At 35.6% G+C, this 13860-nt stretch overlaps 1 protein-coding gene across 2 annotated transcripts in view; it reads left to right on the top strand.

Moving 5' to 3' along the window:
- Window positions 1-13387, top strand: part of LOC149079139 (uncharacterized) — a 47836-nt gene extending 34449 nt beyond the window's left edge. For both annotated transcript variants that reach the window (XM_089240018.1, XM_089240019.1), the window contains exons 7-9: window positions 251-496; window positions 5887-6156; window positions 8843-13387. In XM_089240018.1, the coding sequence (XP_089096144.1) occupies window positions 251-496; window positions 5887-6156; window positions 8843-9687 (1361 nt within the window). In that variant the 3' untranslated portion in view covers window positions 9688-13387. The remainder of the gene's footprint in view (window positions 1-250; window positions 497-5886; window positions 6157-8842) is intronic.
- Window positions 13388-13860: the final 473 nt, after the last annotated feature.

The following is a 13860-nucleotide window of genomic DNA, read 5'->3' as shown; positions in this document are numbered from 1 at the left end:
CAAAAGAGTCAAACAATTTTTCTCTCCAAAGTTTGCCTCAGCATAATATGTGTATCTAAAAAGTCTTTCCTAGATATCTTGTAAGCCGAGAAAAAAATCTTGTGTTGTGTGTATATAGCCAATACTCTCTTGAATATAGTGTATTTATTCAAAGTATATCTAAGTGCATGTCAAGTCTCACCATAGCATTTGCTGACTATAAAATGCAATACTTTGAATGCAAGTTTTATAATGAAATACTTTGAACTAGGTCAAAAGGCAAAGATTACTAGAAGAAGAAGAAGAAGAAAGAATCTCGACCCAGATTCCATAAAACCTAGAAGGTGTAGGCAGAAGAATGGTCAGAGCACTACAGATGCAACAGTATTGAATGAAAGTACTGAAACAGTAGCAGAAACAGATGCAAATAACACCCCTAAACGTAAGACTAGGTCAACGAAAAACTTGAACGAAAATCTAGATGAAGATGAGGTGGAAGACCCTGATAAAGCAGTTGGTAAGAATATCTGTTGACTTTTCAACAGGATTTTGACAAATTTCAAGACAGTGTTTCAGTTAATTAGATGCAGTCATATGCAGTAGAATCCGGATCATCCATGGCCCGTGTGTGGAAAACTCACTGCCATGCAATTCACAGAAAGAAAAATTCATTGATGAAAAATTCAGACATACAATTTATTGACAACAGTTTAGGGTTTAAGCTACGGTCACATTTTTTGCAAAATGCGAAAGAAAATCTTAGAATGCGAAAAAAGTAGTAGCCACTTTCGCAAAAATGTGTACATAAGGTACGAAATAAGTAGACGTCAAACCATCAATCATTAGCATTGTTTGTAGCATTTTGCTAAAGCTTTTCCCTCCATTTTCGTTTTTTTGCTAAAGGAATTTTTGATGTAGCTTAAACCCTGCAACAGCTAGTGATCTTATTGGCATACATTGAGCATGTGTGTGAGGGAGTGAATGAGTAAGCAAGGGAGTGAGGAGTGAATGAGTAAGCAAGGGAGTGAGGAGAGACTAGATTATTGAGTCAGTGGGTGAGCATGCGAATGAGCAAAAGGTTGAACAATTTAATGAGCATAGGAGTAAATGAATGAGTAAGTCACCAACTCACTTTCATTCACATTGCTCACTCACTCATTTATTTACTTGCTCACTACCTAACTTACTCTTTTGGATTCACTCACTCACTCGGATTCACTTGCTCACACTCGCTTGCTCATAAATTCCCATCCTCACTGACATGCTCAATCATGCACTCATTTACTCGCTCATAAGCTCACTTCCTCACTGACTTGCTCATTAGCTCACTCCTATACTCTATACTCTCACGGCAAAATGCGGCTATTGCTATAAATTTTTGATTTATGCAATTTTAATTTTATTATAAATTTATTATAAATTTTTGATTTATGCAATATTTTTCGTATGTTGAAATAGGATTTTAAATGGGAAACAATTTTTTTATGATGTTTCTATCTCCAGAACAATTCTCTAGAACAGAAAAAAAATGTTAAAGTTCATACATAAGTCGCAATTGATTTCTTCGGGGCTCCCACTTGTTCTACTTTTGCTACTTTCTTGGGTTTGTCCTACTTTTTTTTTAAACCAAAATCAATGACATTCATGGAACTATTTTTAATTGAAGGGAGAATCATAGATATGTTGCCAAATAATACAAAATGTAATTGTATTGTTAAAATTATACAAATGTATTGTAATTAATGATTCTGTGAAAGAAGTTTTTGTATCATTTTCAAGGTTATTTGGGGGGGGGGGGGTTATGGGGACCATTTGGTTTATTAATTTTTCATTTGCTTAGTTTGAGGGCTCAACAAGTAGAGTAGTCATTAAAAACTTCAATTTGGATAAGGGAAAAATAATTTTGTATTTACTAATTCGTGGTCTTGGACAGTAACATTAATCATTCAAAATTGTGGAACACATTTTGTGGATACATTAGGCCTATTCTAGGTTTTGTTACTGTGATGTTAACTAATAACATTCAATTGTCTTCTGTATTTTTAGGACATGCAGAAGCATAAATGTTTAAAAGAGCTGAAAATGAAAATGCTTCATTTGTTAAAAATGATGGCATTGAACAGTAAAATGTAAACAAATCCCTTTAAGACAATTGAACAATTGACGTTATTAGAACCCAAAATTGCAAAAGAACCATGGTCATACGCGTTTCGGAACTGTAGGAAGTTCCTTCATCAGTAGCAGAAACAAAACATAAGAAAAAATAACTGTGGTTCTAATTGTGGCAATTTTGGGTTCTAATAACATCAGTTGTTCAATTGTCCTATCTAACCCAAAAGGTAATTCATTTTTTAAATCCCTTTAAGAAAAGGATGGATAGCTCATTAAAACCATCCAGTTCACCTTGACTTATTTGTAATGGAACTTGTAATTTACACATTTCGCACTGTGCTTTTGGAAGTGTCTCAAAAGAGCATCATTCTTAAAAAACTTACATGTCTTCATAAGTTGCTGTGTCAAGAGAGGTGGGAGACTGGATTGTGGAAGATTCGAAAAAAGAATATAATATATATATTTTGTGAGTGAGATAAAAAAGAATTATCTGTGGTTGCTAAAGTGTACATTGTTTTGGCCCAAAATTGTTTTTGTTACCAAGTCATTTCTGTCATTTTCCTTTGGCTTGAGTCAATCTTATAAGATACTGAAATAGTGCTATAGAAAATTATTTTTAAATTAAAAAAGAATTTCTAATTTAAATTAAAAAAACTTTTTAAGATTTTTATTTATTATGCTACGATTGTGTTGTCTGAAGGGCTTCCCCCCCCCCCCGGGTTTTTTTTTTAATTTTTTAAACGGAAACCCTGTTTCTTTTTGTCTGAATTTTACCCCATGAGGCAAAGAAACTTTTTGACAGCCTTATTTCACATTGAAAACACATTCAGAATTTTTTGTCGTAATTTTATCTTTCAGTCCTACTACTAGAAAGATACCTCATGCAATCTACCTCAATTTTTCCACCTAATTACCTACTATTTCACCTCATTTTTCATCTACGAATTAAAAAATAAATAAATAAAATGAAACACACACATTATCTGAATAAATTTTTATTTTTGAAATGTTCAAAAAGGAAAAATAGGTACCCCAATTGTGTTATATTTATATGTATGACTTGGCAACAGCGCATAGCGTTCGATTGCTGTGGGATTCGAGTTCTAGCGGCCATGGCGGTAGGTTGTGTTTCTCCGTAGCTATTGTACTAATGTTGGAATAAAGCGTATTTATGCTATTGTGTAATTCTGAATGCTCCTTCAGTCTGACTCTTATAAATGTCTAGTGAGAGACATTTCACCAATTAACTTCAATAAAGAACAGAAAATGCAATTGAAAGGAAGGAGGAAAAAATTATGTGTGTACAAATGGAGGATGTATCTATAGTGAATACAATATTTATCACTTTCCTTCTCTAATTCAGGAATCTGGAAGATTTCTTGACATCCCGCTCGTGTTGAGGTTAATGGCCATAAGTTCCCTGGCTGGGAAAAAGATATCATCTTTCAGAACAGGCTAAACCCACTGCGTTGTCCCCCTTATTTGCCATGCAGTCGGCAGTGAATCCATCAGCATCTGTGTTGACTTTAGTCAGCTGTCCTGGATAGAGAGGTCACCCTCATAATTCACCACTACAGAATCATTCTCTGAAACATTACTTGTCACAAATATGCCTTTGTTGCTGCAATGAAAAAAAAAGTTCGAAACCGTGTGAATGTGGTCTGGAAAACACTTATCTCAAAAGTTACCCCCAGTTGGGAGTTTTTAATTTAATTATATGTTTACTTAACTACCGCCTATGATGAATGGATTTTCGAAAATAAGTTATAAATGCCATAGTCAGTAATTTTGGCAAGTAAAATTAATTCTCGCATGGTGCAAGAAATGTTTAGTGATCCCCAGCAAGTTTCATGAAGTGTCTCAATCAGCTGCTATCAGTGGTAACTAAATCTTTCCAAAAAAAAAAAATAGTCCCAAACACTGTGCTTATCTGCAGGGCTGCACAAATCCAGGACGGCAGGTTGCATGGAGAGTAATAAATTGATATTGGTGCCAGAATTTTTTTTTTCTGTAGTTAATATATTTTGCTGGCTGAGAGCAGCACAAAATGTTCGGAATTTATAGCAGCGTATCTACCGAAATGAAAGAGGGATCACTATGGCTCCCAAAGGATCATTATTTTGGGCTTTTTTCTTTGGGTAAAAAATTTTTCGGCACCTTAAAAAATTGGCTGGTGCCTAGATTTTTTTTGCGATTTGTCCAACCCTGCTTATCTGTTAACACTTATCATTCTCTACATGAAGTTGAAGTTGATATTTTAAAAACCACCTCTTGTGCTAGATTTTAAAATTTTAATTTTAAAAATGTGTTTGCCATAAAGTTTCCCCAGTGATCACACAGTAAGCCCACTGTACAGTATCAAATTCCTGGACAAAACATGTTTATTACAGTGAAAACTGATATAGACCTGCCAACTCTCCGGATTTTTAACCTTCCCTTCCTGCTCTCCGGATTTGTTAAAATTTCTCCAGATTTCGGCAGAAAATTAGATTTTCCATAAGCTTTCACTTTGTCGTGATGTCAATGACTACCGTCATTGTTAGGGAAAACACCCATAGAGGGCAGCCTCCATTTCCGTCAAGCAGCCATAGAAAAAAGGTATTGGTGATCACATTTAAGCAACTGGCAAAGATGTGACTTTGTTTACTTAGCATTTATCAGAGGAATGACCATGGTTGCCGAAATTCCTGTATAATTATTATATTCTATTAACAGCCATGCCGTAAACACAATAAGTTTTTTCGTCAGCAGCTTTGTATGTTGAGGGTTTTCAATTGTTTCCTCTGATTAAATATGTCGTCAGAAAGAAAATATAATACTGCTTTTAAGAGTTTGTATACCCAAAATCATCAATCGCTGATAGCATCCACGAAAGGAAACACTTATATTTTATGAACAGTATGTAGATGTGATTTCTCTATTCTGCCATCTAAAGACTGACATTGAATTATATTCTGCTCAAGGACAATGCAGAACCTGCCTGGGAGGGGGGGGGGGGGGTTCTTAATAGATGGAAAAAATTTTGTGAAAATTCTTTTGGGGGAGGGAGGTTGCTGTAAATTAACCTTCACTACAGGTGGGCATATGCAAAGGTAGACATGAAAGACTGGAGGGCATGGCAACGGAAGCTAGGGGATATGATGATAATTCTTACACATGCATATACATTAGATTAGTGTAGCGGTTCTCAACCGGTGCTCTGTGTGCACTTCCCAGGGGCTCCGCAGCCACTCTCGGATAATAAAATAAATCAGTAAATTTGATAAACAAAAAAAAAGGCTTAAAGGGTACCCCCATATAAATAATATACTAAAAAGGGCTCCTCGTGTTAAACAGGGCTCAGCCATAGAAATTATACACTGAAAAGGGCTCTGGGAGTCAGAAAAGGTTGAGATTAGCTGGATTAGTGGACTCCATCATTAACGCTGGGGAAAGCAATGCCCTCTCCATGCTCCCCCCCGTATCTCCGCCCATGCTGGTGGTCCATGGTGTGTTGACCAGGACACTGTTGTTGACAGGGTGGTCCGTGACATCAAACAGGCTGGGAAAGACTACATCACATGAAACACACTTTTCATTCGGGGAAATGGATCAGACTTCTACATTCAAAAAGCTGATATCTGTCCCATCCCCCTCCCCATTTTTACGGCATGCCAGCTAATGTAGGAGAATACGATCAGTGTCTATCAGATGATTTCATGCATGCTCAGTCCCGAGGAATTTGAAATTGAAAAACACCATTGCATATATTGTTCCTCTTAAAAGAAATCACAAATCAATAATTTGTATTTACAGTTTGCAAGAGGGGGAGAATGCCAAACAAAAAGAAATGCGATGACAAGAAAAGTAATTCTCTTGAGTTAATTACTCTGGACAACACTCCAGAGAAAGGGATCTCCAGAGAAAGCAGCACTGCGAAGAAGAACATGAGCAACGATGACGTAACTGTTATTATGAAAGATAGCGATTCTGAAAACGAGCTTGTTATTGATGAAGGCGAACCATGTGCAAAAACTACGGCATCAGCAAATGAGGATAGTCCAAAAGACACCCGAAATGAAAATGGTATGGTTCAAGTTTTCTTTCTTGTAATACAGTGGAAGTCCTCTTTTGCTGACACTCTTAGGACCAAGAAATTGATCCGCAAAAGAGGACTGACTACATCGGGGGGGGGGGGAGGGAAATGCAGTACTGACAATAACTAAAATGGTTCTTTGTTTGTAAATGAATGAAATTCTGACAATGTAAGATGCGTTTAAAGTCATGAAAGTGCATAATTATTGCACAGATATGCAATTAAAATTGCAAGAGATATTACACAAAGTTTACGCACTGAATTTACATCTTTTGAAACAACTGATCAATGTCTGGTGGGTTTCACTGAGTATTTATTCCAACTCCTTCAAACACTGGCAGCATGCGTCCAGCGGGTCAGCTGTAGGCCACCCCCCAAAGCAGAATGTACTAAAATCTGTGACGTACGCCGCAGAACAATCAGCGCTACTGCAGAACAATTTGGAAGAAATTTAAGAAAAAGTGCAAAAGTGCTTACATATATGGGAATTTTTACCACAGTAAATTTCCAGTCAGCTGAGGGCTCATTGCAGAACAATGCTAAACATTTTGCTTTGGAGTAGGCCACTCTCATCATCTATCATTGGTTGAATCTCTTTTCATAATTTTTAGCAATTTTTTTTCCATTCTACACACACTTCAACGTTGACATTAGCAGATTCACCTACAATTTCTCAAATATAATCTCATGATTCACACAAAAACAATCAAACCAACAATTTGAAGCTTTCAAATTGATGAGTTTGAGTTCTTCCATAGCTCTTCTCTCCAGCTTTTTCTTGTAGAATCAAGTCAAAACAGGTAAAATCTTGCTTCTTGCTGAATCAAACCAATCGTAACCCAGCTGTGTCTATGGGCAAGTTTTTCTGTCTTCGTAAATTTGTTTTTACTATAGTTCGTTTCAGGTTAACTTTGCAGTGGAGAGAAAGGTAGAGAGTGTACTCCTTCGCTGCAAAATAAAGTTCCCATAAATCGGAGCTTTACGATGATCATTTATACAGAATATTTCAATTTTTTTTAATGATTTTGTGAAAAAAAAGGAAAAATATCGTTTTGAACCAATATTTCTTCGTTTGAAATTTTTAAATTAGAAAAAAATATTGGTTACCATTATCCAAAAATCTATAGCAACCACAACGACATTTTTGCGGTATCCTAGAAATCGTCCATACCTTACCGAGGCCGCGCATCGATACATTGGTTAAGAGGCTTTTGTTGCCATAGCAACGAGTGATGAGGTTCCCTCGTAGCTTCCTCTTCACTGCAAAGTTAACCTGAAACGGACTATAGTTTGATTTCTCCATTTTTCAGCCATTCTTCTCGTCGATATTCTTTTGCTTGAAAATGAAACATATATGTGTCCTCCCGACATTGAATTCATTTGCAAGAGCGCAGACTCATATTTTGTGTTTTTCACTCCATTCAATGGGAATTTTTTTTTCTCTTTGGATTCTTTTAGTGGTAAAGTGTGACGATTTACTGGAGTTGGCCATTTTAAACAGCATGAAATCATGTAAAATATATGAGCACAATCAGAAAACTGACATCAGAATTGCCAAACATAAACAAACTTTGAGCCAGAATTTCATTGAAAAGTAGCCATGAAGCGGTCAAATATTAGAATCTGTGCTGCCATGTAGTGAGCATCATTTGAATCAAAATTGCTACTATTGGTGTTTGTACAGGGGTTTTAGTTCAGTTGAACAAATGATAAAAATGGTTCCTGACCATATTCCACCATATATTTTAAGAGTGACCGTTAAGCAAAGGCTTGAAATACATTATTTAAAAGAGTTTTCTTTGTTGGGATGTATTAATTTGACTGTAAAACAGTGGTGACTGCTATATATAAGAGGGATTTTACTCTATCTTCCAAGTCATGATGGGGGGGGGGATTTTAAATGGTTACACATGCGTAAACTTTTTAAAGTTTATCTCTTAATCTCTATTTTTCTTATCTCTATCTTAAACTCTTTGAAGTTTATTATACTCTTTCTTTTATGACTATATGTAAATATGGTTTGTCTGCATTATTAAGATAAGCAGATAATCAAAAAACCTATCAATTCAAATCAGGGTTGGGTTTTTTCATGTCAAAAAATCAGTTTTTGATGCTTGTCATGTCAAAAACTGGTTTAGACTGCCAAAATCTTAAATGAATGCTATTGGATAATGTAAAAGAACTTTTCAAACACCTGTCTGTTATAAAAAGAATATAGCAGATGTCTAAGAACACACATATAAAAGTCGTTAAGAAATTTTGAAAGGTCGAAAATCATCTTGAATTGAAGAACATATCAAATCATATTCTATAGTTTTTCCTTATATATATTTCCAGACACACCAATCCTCCAGGAACGCTTCGATATCTCAATGAGATGGGAAGCGGGGTGTGTCTGGTTTTCAAAGGTCAAAGTTTTACAGGTCTGATAACTTATATAGAGGACAAATGAGTCTGGTTTAACCTTAGCTTCAAAATATGCAAAGGGAAAAAACTTTCCATGAAAAAATTTGACAATATAAACCGAAGTCCTGTTAACCATAAACAAATTTTTTCCCATGTTGCATCGGTACATTCGGTACTTTGTGAAAGTGATAACAATACTCAAATGATTACATTACCTGTAATTCTAATTCATCATCTGTATTATTAAGCACATTTTTTGTTGTTTTTCAGCTCAAACTATGGCCAGTAACCCATTCCGTCATTGGACAGTTGCAAATCTCTCTGCTGAAAAAAGTAATGACACACGTAAAGTTTCTCATCGCTTCATGAGTCCCGGAATGTATCAAAGACTACGCATGAATCGTGTGAAGGAAAAACTTGCCCAGAAATCATTGAATCATAGTGCAAGTTTGTCAAAAGACTCGCCAGCAACTTATTCATTTGTAATTGGGCAGAACTCAAAATCGCTGGCTGCATCTTGTGACGGAGAACTGCAACAAAACAACCCAGAATCCAACGTTTGTAAACGACCACCAGTAAGTGAGATGGCAGTTTCTTCTAAACGAGCCAAATCAGGCTTAAAGGCTTCTTTAAATAATCCGAGTGTGACTCGGGCGATTGCTCCAAAATCAGAGCAGCGAAGTGGCTCTCTGAAACTGCCATCATTGATGTGCGGGGCCACAGTGAAGTTGAATTCATCCAGTGACTGTACATCCGTTTGCGGGCCAGATTCTGACGATGTTCTTGTGGTTCATTCAAGTGAGAGCGTGCCAAGTGTTGTTCCAAGATCCAGCAATTGCTCGAACAATGTTGATTCTGTTACTAACGGTAAAACTCATGAGCTACTTAATCCTGTAAAATCGTTCCATGCCGCAAAATTTGAAGGAAATCAGTTGCATTTGTACCATACTAAGTCAAGAAAGGATCAAGACACTGTAAATAGCACTTTGTTAACCAATCACTGTCATAACGAGTCGCCAATAGATCTAACTAATTCCAGAAATGATTCTAGTTCATCCTTGAGTATGTTGAGTGAATCCGTGGAAACTGCGCTAAGTAAAGCTGAAATTTTCTAAAGTTTGTGGTCTGTAAAAAATGTTTCTCCCTCCCAAACATGGATACTAATTTCTTACGCAATTTAGCTCGTATGTAATGAGTGATGAAACTGTTTCCTGTTTGATGATGATTCAAGAAATTAAATGAAGTTGATAAAATAATCATCCGTAATAGTACCTATATATTTTTTTTTATTGCTAGTCTGAAAGGTGCAAAATGACAATTGTGATGACTAGATGCATTTGTTATAAGGGCATGTACACAATGTGCCGTATGTCGGCACATGAAGGTGCTAAACCATAAACAGCCTTTCACCATATACGTGGTTGAATCTGCAGAACAGCAGCCAAAGCTAATAAAGATTTTTTTTTTTCTATGATCGAAAAATAAGCGAATCATGGTTCACATTTATTTGCCTGATGTTTTCTCTCAAAAAGTGTGCAGATGTAACAAAAAAAAAAAAAAAATTGAGGTGGAGCATGACCTAACAAGTCCTTTGCTCCGCAAGATTTTGGGTGGTGTATCGGCAAAAGAATCATCAAATGGTGTGGGTTTATAAGACCTCGTTACTTCTTGTAATATATTGGTGGTGCTTTTATCAATCTGGAGATGGTGTCTTTCCATATTGCTTTCGGTTTGTAAACTTAGCTGTATGTGTGTGTGTTCTTTTCTTTTTTTTCTATATTGCATTTATGTCACTTTTATGAAATGAAAATCTCATTAAGAAAATTCTTCAAAAAGATACACACAGAATTCTGCAGGTGTCACAAAAAAAAAGAAAAAAAGATGGGAAATTATTTAATGGAAGAAAACAAATAGGCGGAAGAGATTCGATCATAACAGGAAAGGGGTGCAGAAAATGCCATTAAAGATAACATTCCGCTGATGAGAATGGATGTTTATCTACAGTAGATGTTACTACCATTTTTACATAAGCATTCCTTCAGTTGTTGCAAAGCAACCTTCATAGTTCGTAACTTGTCTACAGGAATCTTGTTCATGGTTCTTTGGTTGTAGCATGTTGACCATATATAGTTAATGATATTTTATGATAAAAAATTACATGAAACTTTGAAGACAGATGCTTGACATGATATGCTTACCATTTGCTAAATAAAATTTAATGAGAAATTTAGTAATAGTTAATATTACAGTATTAAAGTTTACTTAAAAAAACACTAACCGTACTCTATGAATCCTTTATCATTGCTTGTCACGTATTCCATCCCTATGACTTAGTTTCCATATGCTAATCATAAAGTGCTTTGGGGAATCGACAGAATGTGATACTCAATACTGACCTTTAGATCATAAAATGTTTGACGTGTCACAATCCTTTTCCTTTAGATCGAAAAGCATTTGACTTGTCACGATCCCTATCCTTCAGATTAGAAAGCGTTTCACATGTGTCTAGATACACAATCCCTGCTCTCTAGACTAAAAAGCATTTGACATGTCTCTAGAGCAGAGGTTGTCAACCTTTTTCTGTTGCAAGCACTGTCTGTACCCATCATCAAAAGGGGAGTACCCTTATGGTTCACATTTGGCATACAAATGCGGGAAATGATTTCAATCTGTGAATATAATTTTTATAAGCTGACTAATCAGGACGTTGATGAAGTGCTTATGAGTGCAAAATTGGATATAGGCATAGAGCATTATGAGTGCCTGTGGAAGCTACAGGTTTAAGATAACAGCTCTAGATACATGATCCCTGTTCTTTGTATTAGAAAGTGTTTGACATGTTACAATCCCTGTCCTTTAGATCAAAAAGTGATTGATGTGTCTTTAGATGCACGATCTCTGTTCTTTATATTAGAAAGTGTTTGAAGTCATGATCCCTTTCCTTTCAATCCGAAAACATTTGACATCTGTCTGTACATACATGATCCTTCAAAAAGTTCCAAAGTCTAAAATCACGTGGTTGGAGATTCATTCATTGTATTACATTAGGTGGCTGTGGCAGCCAGAATATTGAAAAGACGTTGAAATGTGTGTGTGTGTGAAATGTTGTTTCAACAAGTTTTAAGTCAAACAACAGGCGATTCGGAATGATGCATCCCATAAAAATTGCATAATAATTAGTCATTATAATAATCCTACCTCAAGGACATCGTTGCTGCCTCAATTCTAGAATCAAGAATTTCAATAACTTATATTGATATCTCTGCCCACTTACAGAACATGTAAAGGACCAGTATGGTGTTAATAATTATCGAGATGGTCTCACAAGAGAAAAATCACTCATTATCAGGTTGTGGGAGGATATAGCATATATCACTGTACATGGTTCTTCTCGAAGAGTTCTATCTGAAAGGAATTAAAATTCTGCTGTTGCATATGAATTTGTATATCGTGCACTACTGCCTATCTCTTCACTGTGGTCCCACATCTGCCATTAAGAAATTTCCCATCTTTTTTTTTCCAGATAATGAATTAAAGTACATATTATTTTTGTTATGTTTTCCCTCGTGTAATGATTTCCTTGGGAGAAATTTTTTTTTTTTAAATTATGCTTATATGCGGACCATGAATCGTTGTTCATGCTTTACTAATTTATCACTTATTAGTTATTCAAGTAAAGTATTATTGCCATTGAAAGAGAGGTACTCAAATGACCATCTTAAAGTGAAGATTATGGTTTTTTCGTTTTTTTATATTATCTGAAAACGGTCCCATTGTTTCTGGAGGTTCGATTTCAGTTCACGGAAACAGGTACTCATAATTAGTATCTACTGGTTTGTTGTTTGCAGTAAACTTCCTGAATTAATTGATGAACTGTTTAATCATGTAACACGTTTCCATTACATCCCCATTCTTGAATGTCAGTTAACAGAATTTTTTTTTTTTCATCCCTGCCTGAATATCTCTTGTGCAATAATTCACTGAATTCAGAGCAGGAATTGATTTTGGAATAGGAATCAATTTAAGAATAGGAAGTCATTTTTAAACAGTCAAATAATATGAATTGTAATATCCAAAGAGGAGTGTAATTTGGTAAATATGTATAAATGTCATGTGTATAATAAGTGTGTATAGCAGTAAATACTTTTTAATTCTCTTGAGACATTGCAGAATGTATATTCAGCTGCGTCGAGATCATGAATTCTTTATATCGCACTCCCATTTTTTTAAAGTCAAGCTGAAAACATGATTTGTACATACCTTTCATCTGTGATCCACGTTACAGCATTTTTTTGACTTCACTGTACAGAGCATAAGTTTCGTGTTGTTTAATACCGTCCAGATTACTTCATTTGGGAAAATATTTGGTTATATATATCAACTCTCATTACTGTGTCCCCCTCTCCCCATACACAATTACATTCTTTTTTCTCTTTCATTGCATTTTCAATCATCATTCAAAGTTTGTACCGAGATGAATAATGGTATGTTAATAATTGTGTAGATCGATGTTCATGTGAGTTCATTTGTTGTATATATATATATGTAATATTAATTTTAGTTGGACGACGCTAAAGAAAGGTAATCAAAATGTTGTGTTTTTTTTGAATGAAAAATTAATTTTTTTTTTTGCGTCTTCAAGTAGAATATTGTCTTTGTGATGTATAAAAATTTGAGAATGAATTTATCGTTCATTTTTTGTTTTGTTTTGATTCATCTTAAATGTCGTTTCTGTGTTTATGTTAAAGAAAAGTTTATGCTGTGCCTTATCTGTAAAGAATAAAGTGTAACAGTAAAATTGCATTAGAAATTCAATGTGAATTTATTTTTCCAGTGTGTGTGTTTGGGGTCATTCAAGTATTATGTTAGCATTGATGCAGGGGAGGGGGGGGGTTCGTGTTTGCTGACTTAAGATGACAAGGGGTGTGTTGAATGATACTTATGTCATCGTAATCACCACCCTTTTAGAGCCACTTCGGTGATCTTTAAATGTTCTGCGGATCCTTCAAGTGAACTGGAAATGTGTCTGGGCCGCTCAAGCGCTCTAGAAATGTGTCGCTGAAGTGATCCGTAATTATGCCGCGGATCACTCGAGTAATCTGGGAATGTACCGCGGATAACTTGAGTGATGTAGAATTGCACTGCGGACTGCTTAAGTGCTCTAAAAATATGTCACATGTCACTTAAGGGATCTGTAATTGTGCTATGGACCGTTGTGTCTGTGTGTGTGGAATGTATGTGGAAGAAAGTGTTCTGGAATGTATCACAGGCTTTAAGTGAGATCTGAA

This window comes from Pholcus phalangioides, unplaced genomic scaffold (assembly GCF_987345545.1).
Source record: "Pholcus phalangioides strain wild (caught in Gottingen) unplaced genomic scaffold, Ppha-v1.0 ptg000012l_1, whole genome shotgun sequence".
In the NCBI taxonomy this organism is placed as follows: domain Eukaryota; kingdom Metazoa; phylum Arthropoda; class Arachnida; order Araneae; family Pholcidae; genus Pholcus; species Pholcus phalangioides.
This window is presented reverse-complemented; position numbering and strand designations above follow the sequence as displayed.